The sequence below is a fragment of the Mesoplodon bidens genome, assembly GCF_964165515.1.
Source record: "Mesoplodon bidens genome assembly, chromosome: 17".
NCBI classification, from domain to species: Eukaryota; Metazoa; Chordata; class Mammalia; order Artiodactyla; family Ziphiidae; genus Mesoplodon; species Mesoplodon bidens.
Window position 1 is genome coordinate 7,200,046 of NC_138174.1, and position 16,963 is coordinate 7,217,008.

General features: G+C 37.7%; 1 protein-coding gene across 4 annotated transcripts in view; it reads right to left on the reverse strand.

Annotated features, from left to right (window-relative positions):
* KATNAL1 (katanin catalytic subunit A1 like 1) overlaps positions 1 to 16,963 on the reverse strand; it is a 64,883-nt gene that overhangs the window by 11,374 nt on the left and 36,546 nt on the right. For all 4 annotated transcript variants that reach the window (XM_081214617.1, XM_081214618.1, XM_081214616.1 and 1 more), the window contains exons 5-8: positions 6,378 to 6,505; positions 5,881 to 5,986; positions 1,319 to 1,477; positions 455 to 581 (exon numbers count right to left, since the gene is read on the reverse strand). In XM_081214617.1, the coding sequence (XP_081070743.1) occupies positions 455 to 581; positions 1,319 to 1,477; positions 5,881 to 5,986; positions 6,378 to 6,505 (520 nt within the window). The remainder of the gene's footprint in view (positions 1 to 454; positions 582 to 1,318; positions 1,478 to 5,880; positions 5,987 to 6,377; positions 6,506 to 16,963) is intronic.

Here is a 16,963-nt window from a genome sequence, read left to right on the forward strand (position 1 = left end):
ATTGACCTCCAAAGAGCTTTTGTGTGCATGTACTATATCAACATTTATTATTAAAAACTAAAAATGAGACTTGTGAGAGAATGAAAGTGAAAAAGGTAAATAACATCTTGATATTACTATGAAAATAGTTTGGCCTTTGCACACCTTTTAAAAGAGCCTTAAAGACCCCTGGGACCCTGAGCCACATCTCTAAAGGCTTTGCTCTAAACAGTAAGCTCCTTGAACGCCACAACAGTCCTTTTCTTTTTAACCTCAGAACCTGAGATGGTGCAAGTAAGCAATAGATGCTTTCTGAGTGCATGAACAAATGTACAAATACGTGGATGAACAAATGATTACAAATACATTCAGGTTGCCTTCTAGTCCAGTCGCTGAGAATTTCCAAAGTATGAATCTACACAAAGTTCAAAAAGGAACCAAAACAGTTTAGAGACAGTAATTAAATATCAATTACCATCCATCTGAATGAGTAGCTCAGACTTGACCCTGCGACTTGCCTCATGCTCATCAGAGGTTCCTCTTCGACTGCAGATAGAATCTATCTCATCAATGAAGATGGTGGTGGGGGCATAAAACCTAGCCTTTGTGAAAATAGTTTAAAGAAATCATTTAGTGACCTCCTGAAATAATCTGAAGTTTTTAAAAGACGTCTCCTCTGACTAAAACAATGGTGAAAAAGAGCAGAAATTTCTCACTGCTTTAATGCCATCACTTGCTTATAGACAGAGGTTAAATTAATCAGTCATATCAGAAACAGGAAAATTTCTAAACATAAAAGATAAGTTATATGGTTGGTGAAGTCAGGTGACAGATAACACGAGGATTCACGGTACTATTCTTTCTACTTTTGTGTTTGAAAATTTCCATAATACAAAAAGTTTCTAAAGAAAATCATCAATCTATCCTCAAGTATGCAGTCTTAAGTAGCTACTGCAAACTACTTTGAAAAAGGAACAAACTTTAACGATAGATCAATTTCTAACTGATTTTCAAAATATATGTTAAAATATACTTCTGCTCACCAGCTCATTAGAGATCCAGAAATATCAGTCAAACCACACACATTTCCAAAGTCTCTTCTACCCTCACTGGATGGGATGCCAAAGGGCTTTTACCTCAGAGAGGAAGGTACGCTGAAGACACATCAACCACTCCACAAAACCCACCGCCCCGTGTCTTATTAGTGTGTCAAGAACTGTGAAACTACAAGTACACTTGCTCTTTCTTAAAAAGATCCCTTGGTGAACGGATCTAGATTAAAGGGATACCATGTGCCTACACAAACAGTGCTTTGAAACGTGAATATAACATCACTCACCATTTCAAACAACAGACGAACTAACTTCTCAGATTCCCCTCTGTATTTCGACGTCAGCGTGGAAGACGAGACGTTGAAGAATGTTGTGCCACACTCAGTGGCGACAGCTTTAGCCAGCATGGTCTTACCAGTGCCTGGGGGCCCGGCCATCAGCACACCCTGAAATTCGAAAGGACACATGAAATGATTTACCAGATTAAAGTGCTTTCTTATAAAATATCAGCAACTATTAATGTACACAAAACTCTTCCCATCAAAAGATAAGCTCAACTGTCACAGTGAAATCATGGTGCATTTGGCACGAATATCATTTCATAGACAGAAAAAACAAAAATGAAGAATGGTTTCACAAAATGTCTCAAATCAGAGGTACTCAGAGACGGGCTAACAAAGGGCCTAGACAACAAGGAATCTCCTGGTACATTTAGAAAGAACCCACTGATTTTACTGAACCTGGCGGAAGACAAATATGTATGGTCTTGAGCACCGCTTAAGAGTGACTGCTCTGTTTAAGCAATGAAAAAAAGATGACATTTTCTACCACATGGAGCAGAATTATATATCCCTTGCCCTCCTAAGGTACAAAACCTATCTTCTACAACACACTTACAATATACACTTTTAATCAGAAATAAAGATCCATTCATCAGTTAATAAATAAGGCAGCTAAAATCTAGTGGTGATTCAAACATAATCAAATTTAGCTAGCCTTTTATCAGTTTAACTGTGCTAGGCAGTTAAGAGTTTACATAAAATAGGGTTAGTAATGAAAAAGCCACTAAATATAACATAGACTAATATATAAATTTTAGTTACTTCTCGCCTTTGAAACAAACAGAAAAATGTTCCATAAAAATAAATCAATGAGAAGTAAAAATTATCCAAGAACACCAATCCTCTAGTCTTGAAGACTAACGGATTTTTAAATACTTATTACTTTCTTCTAACACTCTTAATGAGTTCAGATATATAGTTAACACTACATTTCTTTTGCATAATAGTTTGTGATCTTAAGAGGAATTTGGAGCCATTTGTTAATTTAATTCAATAAGCTTTGGGGGATTTAAACTTTGAAAACTATGTGCATATCAAAATTTCATAAACTCTAAATTCAGAAACCATCCAAACGCTCTTCTAGCTATAGAATTTTGATACCCAGGACAACCAGGGATCACTAGGATTTGAAACACTAGTTTTACAAGAAAAATTTTGCTTTGCAAGAAGCCTTTATACATGAGATTGATATTTTGAAAACTGTAAAGACAACTAATGGTATTGGCACGGCTATGGAAAAGTTCCTATTTCTCTTTCCACTATCCCCTCTCAATGCCCTCTCAGTTCCCGTAATGTCATTAATGTGGTCACATCCAGCGGGAGATAATTTCCAGGGTTAGCATCTGTGCGTGCACACAGCTCATAGATACAGTACAGCGTTTATAAATTTCCCCTCCTCCTGACATTACCCTGTCAATTATCCCCTCTATTTCCTGTATCTCCTCCTCTGTGGGCTCTATTTATTTTAAAAATAAAATCCCTCTCTTGACCCTACAAATCCTCTGGCTACTATCTACCTCTTCCTTCCCCTTCCCAGCCAACCTTCTTAAAGAAATGGCTTATGTTTACTATTTGTGCTTCACAAGCTACAGTCTCACTTCTACCTCTACTCCTACACTAAAAATACCTAATTTACTAATCCAGTGGTCACTTTTCTTTCCTTTCCTGTTTTGAGTTTTACGTATTCTTTTTTTTTTGGCTGCGCCACTGCGCAGTACGCTGGATCTTAGTTCCCTGACCAGGGATGGAACCCGCACCCACTGCTTGGAAGCACGGAGTCTTAACCACTGGATCTCCAGAGAAGTCCCAACCAATGGTCACTTTTCAACTCACAGCTTCCTTCCCTCTCTCTGACCTTTGATGGTGCCGATACCTGGTGTTCATTCCCTTCTCCCTGAAACCCCTTCTCCCTAGGTTGGTTCGATGACACGGTTCTTTCCTGATGCTTCTCCTACTCATGACCATCTTCAGTGGCTTTCAGGTCTCCTCTTCCCCCTGCCCTTTATATTCCCAAAGCAATTCTAAATCTTTTGCTCTTTTGAAAGCCCTTTATAAAACTCCTTGAACGATTTCATCCATACCCAAATTATCAACCACCACTTATATCTCACAATTTTAATTTAAACTTAAACTGTAGCCCGAGCTCCAGACCTCTATTTCCAATTACCCACTGAGTTTTCACCTCAATATATTTTGTTTCTATTTAAACCTGCTCCTCTCCTCAATTTCCAGTATCAGTTCACTGTACCCTATTTAATGAAGAATTTGGCTGGCCCTTTTCCCCTAGTTCCTGGGAGGCAGACTCTAAACCCTTGGAATTTCCCAAGTGATAGGAGTGTCTTTGTTGTTCATGTCGGGCCCTGAAATTTTAGGCTAATAAGGTGGCTCATGGTGGGTCCCTATATAGATTATGCTAATGAGATGACTCAGGATGGGGGCTGGCCTTGCCCAAAAAACCAACCATGTGATTAGCAGGTTGGGGCTTTGAGCCATGTGATATCAACCACACCTCTGGGGAGAGAAGGGAGACTGGAGATTGAGAGGACATATGGGCAACAATTCAATCAATTATGACTATGCAATGAAACCCCAGTCAAAACTCTGGACACTGAAGCCTGAGTGAGCTTCCCTGTTGGCAGTACTGTATATACCGTCACACATCCATGCGCTAGGAGGGTAAAGCATCCTGCTTGCAAGGGAAAGGAACACAGAAGCTACACTTTCAGCATCCTCCCAGATCTCACCCTATGCATTTCTTCCTTTGGCTAGTTCTGATTTGCCTCCTTTTGCTATAACAAAAACTATAGTCGGAAGTACAGTGCTTTCCTAAGTTCTGTGAGTCATTCTAGAGAATTATCAAACCTGAGGGTGCAGTGAGAACCCCCAAATTTACAGCCAGCTGTCAGAGTGAGGGTGACCTGGGGACCCCCAAATTTGTGGTTGGCATCTGAAGTGCGGGCAGTCTTGTGGAAAACTAACCTCAACCTGTGAAGTTTGGCCCAATTTTGGGTAGTTGGTATCCGAGCAACTGCACACTCCTTCAATTCAAGCCTGGAATCTAAGAGTCATACAACTTGTTCCTCTTCCTACCCCTGTAAACCATCACGTCATAATGTTATCACTTACACCTTTTAAGTATCTCTCACAAATCCACTCATTCTTCATTGGCCAAATAACGAATGCCTTTGTTCAGGTCCTCATTGTTTGGCTAGACTATTGCAACAGCCTCCTGACCAGACTCCTCTCTGGTCAGACGGGTATCCATCTATGCCCGTCTCCAATCCAGCCTGCACACTGCTGCCAAGGCGATCTTCACACATTTGCAAATTACCCTCTTGCTAAAAGTTTACAGGGCTCGTCATGATACACAGGCTATACCTACCATTCCAGCTGTTTTAAAACTCCTTTAAATACCTATTTTATCAAGGCCTTATTATTTCTTTTAAACATTGTTTTTAAAGTTATAATAAAGGGGAAATTTATGATAATATGGTCCCCAAATTAGGTAAATCTATAACAAACAGTCTATAAAAGTTTTTAAGTTGTGAGAGGCAATCAAGATGCCATGGGTGTTCCAAGCCATTTATGTAAACACACAATTTCTCCTCCTCTCTACTTTTAGGCACATCAAACAAGGAAGAGGTATGCGAAGGTAAAAGACCTTCCCAGCTAATTCAGAAGGGCAAAGTAAGATCATGCTTTTATTTCACTCTACCAGTCAGAGTAAAGAAAGACTCTGCCTATGGCTAAGACCAAAAAAAGTTCCAGGCAGCAGCTGCTGGAAGGGTTTCTAATATGCTAAAATGAAACACTGAACTTAGGAGGAACCAGTCCTGGGCAAGCTAGAAAGATATAAACATTCTGATAACATCTGAGAATTACACCAAGCCTAGATGAAGTGATCAAACTAATTAATTACTGAGAAATACGCCGGCTTTTAAAAAGATAATTTATTTGATCAAACACTTATTCTATGACTATGCACTATTACTATTTAATTTGCTTGCTAACTTTTTTTTTTTTTTGCGGGCCTCTCACTGCTGTGGCCTCTCCTGTTGCGGAGCACAGGCTCCGGACACGCAGGCTCAGAGGCCATGGCTCACGGACCTAGCGGCTCCGCGGCATGTGGGATCTTCCCGGACTGGGGCACGAACCCGTGTCCCCTGCATCGGCAGGCGGACTCTCAACCACTGCACCACCAGGGAAGCCCCTTGCTAACTTTTTATTTACAAAAACAGACATCTAGAAAATTCTTAAAACTCATCTCTAGCTCAGCGCCCCTGAGGGAAGTGACTTAAAGACTATAGTTCCAACACTCCAGGCCCCTCTCCTGCCAGGCAGAGGCAGCACATCGCAACTACAAATCCAAATCCAGGTATCTGAGGGATGCCCGACCTCCCCCAACCTTTACAAACTGTGTTAATAAATACACAAAGAAACTACAGTGCTGCCTTTCTTTACCATGCAAGCAGCAGTTTTATACCTATATTATTTCAATAAATTCTCACCTTCCATGGCCTTCTAATCCCTTTGAAAAAGTCAGGCATCCACATGGGAAGAACAACAGCTTCCCTTAGCAACTTCTTAGCTTCTTCCAGATCGGCTATGTCATCCCTTTGTAAGAAGAGCAAAGTTTCATGCTTATTCAGGGACACCTTTGATTTATGATCAATACTAATTCTTTTAATTTTTTTAAATTATGAAATTTTTCTTACATTAAGAACATTATTCTTATTTTTACTGTATAAAATGATCAGTGAAAACATATTGCAATTATAAATTAGGACATGTCATTCAACTAACAAACTTTGTCAGTTATGTCAACATTAGTATGAAAATGTCTTGGTTATATTCTGGAAGAAGAACTGTCCTACCAATTCTGCACACTCATATTATGGATGAAGTCATCATCAGGAGATGAATGGATAACAAGATAAGACTCACACCAAGCCAACCTACAATTTGTTTTCTCCACTACTGTAATTCAAGAACTTAACAGACTAACCAATGAATGCTAGGATTCCTAGAGACAATGTCTCTCTCAAGGGCTTCCACCAGATCCTTATCATATGCAGCACCATCAAATTTTGGAATTTCACCATCACTTGCACCGTCTGGCATATTTTTCCTTCCCTGGGGACAGGTACAAAAAAATGCTGATCAATAACAAGATAATTTTAATTAACATCATTAAGCTTTCAAAATATTGCAATGTAACCATTTTAAATGGCTTACTATTTTTTTAAATACTGTTTGCTAATTACCCAAATGCCATCCTCCCCTATTTAGTTCATTAGAAATAGATGAACTGGCCAACTTTATTAGACACTTCAAATTTACATTCTTGAGGGGACAGTTGCATGTAAGACTGAAATGATCTAGATGCCTCTAAATCTGTGGATGCATGGGATTTCTACCACCACTAAAAAACACTTGAGTATTAACACAAAAGAAGAAAAGAAATCAATTGAAAACCTACTGCATGGCAAGAAATCTCACATATATTATCTCATTTAATACAACTACCCTACAAGGTAGGTATTATAACCCTATTTTTACAGATAAGGAACTGGGACTCAGAAAGTTAAGTAACTTAAGTTCACAACTATTAAATGTCAGAGTACAGATTTTAACTCAGATCTTCCTGACTCCCCAGATCCATGCTCTTTCACAGCATCAGACCACCTCATGCCTGGCTGAGTCAGCTTAAAGCTTAAAAGCAGGTTATGGCGGAGAGGGATAAATTAGGAGGATGAGATTAGCAAACACACATTACTATATATAAAATAGGTAACCAGCAAGGACCTACTGTATAGCACTATACAGTACTATACTCAATATTTTGTAATAACCTATAAGGAAAAAGAATCTGAAATATATATATATATATATATCTATATATCTATAATGTGTATAATGAATCACTGTGCTGTACACCTGAAACTAACACAACATTGTAAATCAACTATACTTCATTTGAAAAAACAAAAGACTAGGTTATGCATGGCAGAACTATCCTCCTAAGCATCCAAGAAAGAGGCTGCAGATGAGGAAAGAGGTGGGACTCTGAACTGCATCTTACAAAGCCTTTTCCCTGTCACTGTAAGTACCCACTCAGGGTTGAGGGTTTCTTCCTAGTAAGGTCCTTGGACCACATCATAAAGTCACTGTCATGACAATGATAAAAGGACCTTTTAAAATAGTATCATTAGGACCATTAAAGCAATACACTTTACCCCAAATTCTTTATTTAATAATATAGTAGCTTTAAAAAAGAATTATATCCTATAGTTTCTATGGAGTTCTGCCAAGATTTACTCGGCTCTGAAGAGCTTTAAATGAAACACGCTCAGCTGCCAGAGACGGTTCAACCACTGGAACTACTTCAGCAGACACAGCCAAGCACCTCCCCAGAGCTTCAGCTCCACAGTTACTGTTAATGTAAAAATGAAAGGAAATATGGTCCAAAAATGAGTCCGTTTCCTAAGCTTCAATCTGAAGAGAGAGAACAGGAGGAACCTCTCCTACCACACTCCATCTGAGATAAACCATCAACTAGATCCTAAGTGCTGAGAGAGGCCTAAATGGCTCCCTTTGGGCAAACACTCTAGCTCTTTAAGCCACTAGGTAAATGACCAAACAGTACTCTGGTGACTTGACCCCAAAATGAATAATTTACTGTCCCTGAGTAGCATGGCAACGGTATTAAGCTAAGTTTTCAGAAAGATTCTTGTATTTCAGATGACAGAACCCAATACTGACACTTAAAAGGAATAAACTTCTGGCATGCCTACACAACAAAAATAACATCAACAAATTTAAAATAAGCACAGCCTAGAATCACATTTTATAATAATGGTAGGCCAAGGCTAGTCACATTCAAACAAATCACTGGGAACACTGTGTAATCATTTTAAAACTGTTCTAGAAATAAATCAAAAAAAGAATGCAACAGACACTGATATATCTGGGACTTAACAAGCTTTGATATGACACTGTAACTTTATTTTATTTATTTATTTTTGGCTGCGTTGGGTCTTCACTGCTGCGCATGGGTTTTCTCTAGTTGCGGCGAGCGGGGGCTACTCTTCATTGCAATGCACGGGCTTCTCATTGCAGTGGCTTCTCTTGTTGTGGAGCACGGGCTCTAGGCACGTGGGCTTCAGCAGTTGTGGCACACAGGCTCAGCAGTTGTGGCTAACGGGCTCAATAGTTGTGGCTCACGGGCTCGGTAGTTGTGGCACACGGGCTTAGTCACTCCTTGGCATGTGGGATCTTCCTAGACCAGGGATCAAACCCGTGACCCCTGCATTGGCAGACAGATTCTTAACCACTGCATCACCAGGGAAGTCCTGACACTGTAATTTTAGACTTACCAAAAAATTAGTATTAAAAAATATAGGCAGACCGTCATTTAAGTATGAATGTCCATGTGGTGGGGAAGGATTTGATAACACTACCAAGGGAAAGGAAAAGCTGCACACGTATCTGGAAGTAATAGGAATCACAGGATTTTAAGAACAATAAACACGTGACCATCTATGTCCAACACATTCAGCTCCAGATCAGTGAATGAAAATACATTACCTGCCCTCACTGAGCATCCAGTCTTGTGGTGGAAACAATTAAGTAAACAAACCCCAAACATACATAATTATAAACTGTTAAGTGCTATGAAAAAACTGAATGGTCACTATAGCTAAAAGGTATTGAGCAAAAAGAATAAGTTGGAGAGATGATCAGAGGCCAGCTCACTGGGCCCCTATAGGCCACGGGAAGGAATTTAGATTTTATTCTAAGTACATGGGGAAGTTTTTGAAATGTGCTAAGCAGGGGAATGACAGGATCTGATTTACATTTTAAAATGACCCTGCTAGCTGCGATATGGAAAAAGGATGGGCTGGAGGGAGAAGGAGAAGCAGAAAAACAAAGGCCTATTGCAGTAGTCAAGGTCAAGGCTCTCAATTCACAGAAGAGGAGAGTGTATAAAGCTAGTCTAAAAAAACAAAAAAAAAAAGGTTCTGAAGAACCTAGGGGCAGGACAGGAATAAAGACAAAGACTTAAGGTGGACTTGAGGACATGGGGAGGGGGAAGGGTAAGCTGGGACGAAGTGAGAGAATGGCATGGACTTATATACACTACCAAATGTAAAATACATAGCTAGTGGGAAGCAGCCCCATAGCACAGGGAGATCAGCTTCGTGCTTTGTGACCACCTAGAGGGGTGGGATAGGGAGGGTGGGAGGGAGACCCAAGAGGGAGGAGATATGGGGATATATGTATATGTATAGCTGATTCAGTTTGTTACACAGCAGAAACTAACACACCATTGTAAAGCAATTATACGCTAATAAAGATGTTAAAAAAAAGAAGCTAGTCAAAGGACTTGCCCTTGCACCCGAAGTTTCTCAGTGGTAGAAATGAGACCTGAATACAAATTAAGTAGTACAAAGAAGATTCTAGAACTTTTTCAAACCAAAATGGTGAGGTTGCTAAACAACAAATTAAGGAAACTAAAAATAAATAATTTATTTGGTTATATTGGGAAATCAACAAAATGGGCGACAATTATCCTTCATAACAAATACTCAGATAAATTAAATAGGGATATCAAATATAAGTTAGTAGCTCTGGTTTCAGTTAACCAACTAGATTAACTACAACACCTAAAAGAAGTTTAGTTTTCAGGCAATAAAGCTAACCTCACCCAAGATATTATTACCTGTACAGTTTATAATAACAGCTGCAACATCACTGAAATGATCTTAGAAATCTTTGCTTAAATTTTCACATTAATTAATTAGCAAAAATTTGATTATTAGCATGAAGGCTGATATACTTTTTCTCATTAAAGCAAAGTATTAGCTTCTTTTTACGAGTGTCTAAACTACCCATATCAAAAAGTTTGTTTATGATCTTTCATTAGTATTCTATTTGAGGAAGATGAGGCTAAAATTAATGACCAACTCAATATTATAGAGTTAATTAATGACACAGATTGGCCTAAAATGCAAATAATAGATTTTATATTTCATTGTGTGGCATCTAAGACAAACATGCTCAGTTACTAGCTCTGGGTCTTACATTTTAAGAAAAATGTTGACAAATTATACTGAGAGAAGAGTGATAAAGGGTTCAAAACCCATGTCATATGGAGGAGGATCAGGGACCCTAGAGACATTTAAGCTGAAGAAGAAAATGTTAACGGAGCAACACAACCCACTGACCTCCTTACCTGTATGTACTCTCTATTACTCCAAAGGAAAGAACCAGGACCAGTACAAAGTGACAGAAGAGGTAAATTTCAGATCGACAAAAGAAAGAATTTTCTAACAATGAGTCCATCCATCAAGGGAGTCATCTCTCTTGTAGGTAGTGAGCTACCCGATGTTAGAATCACTGGCTAATTAGTAATAAAAACCACCGGCCCCCAATCGCAGGGATGTCTGAGCTGAATTATAGCTGACCTTTGGTTCTTTGGGTAAAGCCACTGCCTCTCACTTGTCCACTTATTCATCTGTTTCCTGAGTTCAACAGCCCAAGGCAAGTGCAAAATTGCTTGGGAATCTCATTGTTTCTCTCTCTCTTTTTTTTTTTTTACGTGATCTTTATTCTGTATCATACCTGTGTTAGTTCCCCACTGTCATGTTACCTTTACAGCTAACACTCGTTTACAGCTTGCTATATGCCAGGCACTGTTCTAAGCACTTGACATAACAATCTTAAAGGTCCTATGAGTTAGGTACTCGTACTATTTCTACCTCATAGATGAGAAAACTGAGGCACCAAGAGCTTGAGTAAATTGTCCAAGGACACACAGCTAGATCCTAGGCAGTCTGGCTTCAGAACCAGTGCTTTCAACCCCTTTGTACACTATGGCATAAGGCTGCACAGTTTGGGCTACTCCTACCCCAGTGTGAGAAGCAAACACAGGAAAAGTTAGACAAGATCTCTAAACTGATATTTTAGAGATAAGACTTTATTAATTACAAGGGAAAGTATGTTGATAAATGCAAAACGCTTACTAATTTCAGTGTCATGCCTTGCATTGGAGTGTTCATACAAAATACATTTAAGTTGAAATAATGAATCCATAGCATTCTGCTTACTTATCAATAAATGCATTCTTGCAGCAATATTTATGAATACTTACTCTGTACCAGGCACTATTCTAGGTACTGGGAAATAGCAGTGATCCAAGCAGACAAAAATCCTGCCCTCAGAGGCATACACTCACATTAGGGGACACAATACACAAACAAGTAAAACACAGTAAAACATTTAGGGACAGGACAGCAAGTAACTACTTTACTATAATCTAATGCAATAAAATTGAAAATAATAAAAATAAAAGCAAAAACCAACGCTATTAATCAGCTGCCATGAGAGAAAAAATTTGTGGAGTGATTTAATATCCAAAGGACAGAACAGGATATTTCTTAAAAACAAGTCACTGATAATACGAATGGCCAATAAACATATGAAAGAACTTTTTTTTTTTTTTTGCGGTACGCAGGCCTCTCACTGTTGTGGCCTCTCCCGTTGCGGAGCACAGGCTCCGGACGCGCAGGCTCAGAGGCCATGGCTCACGGGCCCAGCCGCTCCGCGGCATGTGGGATCTTCCCGGACCGGGGCACGAACCCGTGTCCCCTGCATCGGCAGGCAGACTCTCAACCACTGTACCACCAGGGAAGCCCATGAAAGAACTTTTAACCTCAGAAGTTATCAGATAAGTACACTATACATGGTAGATATGCTGATAAAATCACAACGAGATTCACCCACAAGAGAGAGACAATATCAAGTGTTGGTGAGGATGTGGAGCAACTAGAACTTTCGTGCTCTGCAGGCAGACGTGGAAATTGGTATAATCATTTTGGAAAACTAGTTGGTGTTACCTACTAAAGTTTAACATATGCATATCCTATGGCCCATCAATTCCACTCCTAGGTATATGCTCACTAGAAAGGTATATATGCTCACATATATACCAAAGGATAAGTACAAAACTATCCAAGGTAGCATTATTAATAATAGTTTCAAACTGAAAGCAATCCAAAAATTCACTAATAGTAAAACAGATTCAACTGTGGTATAATACTGTATATTAACGAAAATAAACAAACTTCAGATATATGCAAGAGGATGGCAAAATCTCACCAACATATGTTGAGCAAAAAAAGCCAGACAAAAAAAGAATACCTACTGTATGTAAAGTTTCAAAACAGGTATAACTAATTTATGGTATTAGAAATCAGAATAGTGGTTATCTTTGGAAACAAAGTGGCAGAATAGTGGTTACTTTTGAGAAAGAAGTGTCAGGGATCAGAAGGGATCCTGAGTATGGCTTCTGAGGTGCTAAATATTCTATTCTTGACCCCTGAGTGATAGTTACATGGATTACATGGTAGTTACAGAGGTTAAATGCAGTCAGACAAAGCGGACTCTTACTGGTCTGTAAGAGCCAATTATTAAATTTGCAGGAATTTTTCTATAAAAAACAGCCATTGATAAAAATTAAATTACACAAACAGAATAAATTATATTAAAAACAAAAGTGGTAATTACTCAAAACTCCTCACTTCTAACTATTTAACTATTACCTATGCACTTAAGGTTACTTAAGTCTACTGTGTCTACACTATAGAATGGTAGGCTACTACCCATCTTATCTTGACTCTGAGTTCAGTGACCTCATGTTGGTAGCTTGAAATCCATCATAATGAAAGTATTTATACCAGAGAAACCAGCAAATGCTACAAAACGGGGCTTGATTTCTTGTTTTGCTAACTGTCTAGACTTAAAGTAATGGGGAAAATATTACATTTAAAAGTGTGTCATTTCTATAGTTGTTACAATGTAAATAGCACAAAAGATGAAGGAAATAATTTTCCAGTATTTGAAAACCATGATCTGATTCATCAAAGTTGCTCAAGTGATTGATCAATGAGTGAAGTTCCCACATATGTTTCTGTTGTTTCACTTTCATCTGACTCATTAATAAAAACAAAATATCAACCAATATCCTAACAGAACTACATTCCTAATCATCTGTCAACTGCAACCACAGGTACCTACATTTGCAAGAGTTAAGCAAAAAGCAGCAAAGGCATTCAGTGAGGGTCCATTGGCTCTATAAAGTTTACACTAAAGAGTACTGTATATTTTATTATTTGTAAATTATATGCTGCACATCCTTTATATCAGTCAGGTTTATAATAAATTTGTGTGTGAATATGTACATGTTTATATACACATACACTTTTTTCCTTCAGAAAACTAGTTATTAAACATTTACCAGTACACTGCTGGTTAGATGATCATCATTCATCAAATATACCCTTATAATGTATACACTTTTCTTCAATAAAAAGATTTTTTTTAAGTCACTATTCACTTGTATAACCACCGATCAACAGTTCTCAAAAGAATAGTCCAGGGGCATCCCTGGTGGCGCAGTGGTTGAGAATCTGCCTGCCAATGCAGGGGACACGGGTTCGAGCCCTGGTCTGGGAAGATCCCACATGTCGCGGAGCAACTGGGCCCATGAGCCACAATTACTGAGCCTGCATGTCTGGAGCCCGTGCTCCTCAACAAGAGATGCCGCGATAGTGAGAGGCCCACGCACCGCGATGAAGAGTGGCCTCCACTTGCCACAACTAGAGAAAGCCCTCACACAGAAACGAAGACCCAACACAGCCATAAATAAATAAATAAATAAAATTAAAAGAATACTCCAACCCAGTTTACAATGTCTCTCCATATCAGACATCCCTACATTTAATCAGAGAAGGAAAATATTCAAAAAATGGCCATTTGTTATAATTCAATGAAATGAAGTCCTTTAAGTTTAATAGCTTTAAATTAAGCCTCTGAAGATGATTTACCATACTTTAATCTGAATTCTATCTAAAAGCACATACAGCTTTAATCATGAGATCATAATGGAAGCACTGCTCATTTCACTAAGAGTTAATTAACCATAAAGCCATAGTCTTGTAAATACTTGAGAATCAGAATTTTAATTAAATTTATTTTTGGTTTATAATATCAAAACATCTATTCTGCTACCTAATATTTTACTTTTAGGCTATCCTTCTTAAATTAAAAAATGCATTTGTTATTTCTATGTATATTTCTACACTGACTCTAGACTTAGATAGTAAAATAAAAATAACCATTTTTCTCAGGTACATTCAAATAAGACTAAAAAATATGGCTGTAAAGGTTAATTTATTCATCTGATTCCCTCTCATCAATAACAATCAAGTTGAGGCCAGGAGTCACATATTAAAGTTTGCCTTCCTAGTACCTAGAAGTATGACTAACACAAAGTACGCACTTAATAAAGGTACATTAAGTAAATGGTGTAACGAACTGGCCTCATGATGACTCTGTACCTCAGGGGAAAAAACTGTAAGGCTTGAATAACAGATCTATACACAGTGACTGTTATTTATTGAAAAATAGCATTTTTAAGATTGGACCTAACTTGAAGCCTGTTAGCAGTTTTTAAAAAAAAAGAAGAAAAAGATTTAATCACTCTCAGAAAGTGAACTGGTACTCTTAAAAGAAATAGATATTTGTGATACATTAAAATAAGACAGCAAGCATTTTCAATTAAGAGGCTGCATAGCATAATGGTTAAAAGCTCAGGTATTAGAGTTCAAATCCAAGTTCCACCACCTACTTGCAGTTGTAACTTCAGTGGCTCAATTTCTTCATACACAGTACAGGGAAAATAACACTGAGTTCACAGGAATTTGTAGGGAGGACTGGTACAGGTTAAGAATGTTCAAGGCAGAGTGAGACCTGTTGCTACTGCTTTTATTACTAGCTGCTTCCTCATACAGTTCACAAGACTAAACAAAGAATCCAAAGATACTGAGAGTCTTAAGCAAAACAGGTAATTTCTCCTGTCCTCTCTTTTTTTAACATCTATAAAGTTAAGTGGCTAGAGCAGAAAAGCAGCTTTCAAACTTTTGACCATGACACAAAGTAATAAGTTCATCTTAGATCATGAGCTAGTATATACAAATAAATAACTACATTTTTACATACTTATATAACAAATTCTTTTCTCAAAGTAATTCTGTCCTTATAATGGGCAATGCAGTCTGAATTTTCTAGTCTATTTCATTTTTTTTTAAGCTGGTTGCAACACACAAAACTGATTTAAAAAAACCAACAACACTGAGTACCCTTCAGTACTCGATTTCAAATTAGCTTTCAATGGCAATGGATATCTGTCAGTTTCATCTAAACTGCCTCAAACCCTATCATCGCTTCCAGTGAGTTTAAGGACTCCAGTATTCTAATGAATATCTGAGTGCTTACAGTGATCATAACTGAACCAAGCACACCTTTCAAATTCTAATGAAGTTTCTCTGAGGTTTTTTTTTTTAATTGTAATCCCTTTTGTTTCCAGAGTGACTCAGAAAGTCTCTTTTATCTTCAAACAACTGTTCTTTTTCTTTTATTAAAGGGCTTATTTTCCAGTGACATTCTGAGTACTTACATGTGAATGAAGAACAACTAAGATTTACAAAATTATTTGGAACTTTTTAAGTAAAAGACAATTTACAATATCCAGAGAAATTTATCTGACATTCAATAAATGCTGCCTGGTTGTTTTGTTCTTTGCTTAAGAATCACATTTTAAAATAAACATTTATTTAATTTTTCTGGAATTCTTTTCAAATCCAACCAGACTTTTAATCTAGTTTGGTAGGGATACTACATAATATGAAAAATACTAAAATAAAGAGGAAAAAGATCTGTGATTCACAAAGCTCCATTCCTTACTCTATGACTTTGGATAAGATACTTTAGCTGTATCTCAGTTTCTTCATTTGTCAAAATGGGGATAAAATGACTGCCTACTACTTGGGATTATTTCATAAATTATTGTATAATCACTCCAAATGGTACCTAGCAGGGAAGCATCCAATAAACCATGACCAATATTCTTCTCTTGTGTTATGTGAAGTTAAGATAAAGACTGAAAGTTCCTTACCTGGTTCTAAAAGTTTACTTAAAAGCTACTAGCAGAGTGATGGGTGGACGTCAGCCACTACTTTATTCTCTAAACTGCAAACCAAGGTTAACAGCACAAAAATGAAGAAGAGAGGAAGAAACAAAGATGATATATAAGATACAGATTTTTAAGTATCCATTATGCGGCTTTCAATAATGGGGAGAACCAGTTCAATTTCATCAGCAGGAAAATTTATTTATTTATTAGTACCCCTCACTAATCCCAAAAGGATCTGAAATGGAATCACTTACTGTTTTATGACATAATAGCTTGAACAAATTACAAACATAAAAAAATCTAATTCATTTTCAGCGTCCTAGTGAGGTAGAGAGAATATGTCTTTGGCTCTATCTCCTAAATAGAAATACTCAGAAAACATCAGTTTTATTCCATTATGGTCTAAAAAACCACAAGGTGTAGGAAGTTGGTCTGTGTAGAGTCCTTACCACTGACTGAAATCATATATAGTAAAAATATTCAAATATAGTATGTAATTTTTAAGGATAACCACTTGCTATTAGTTATAAGCTGTATTTTCACGATAAACATCATGG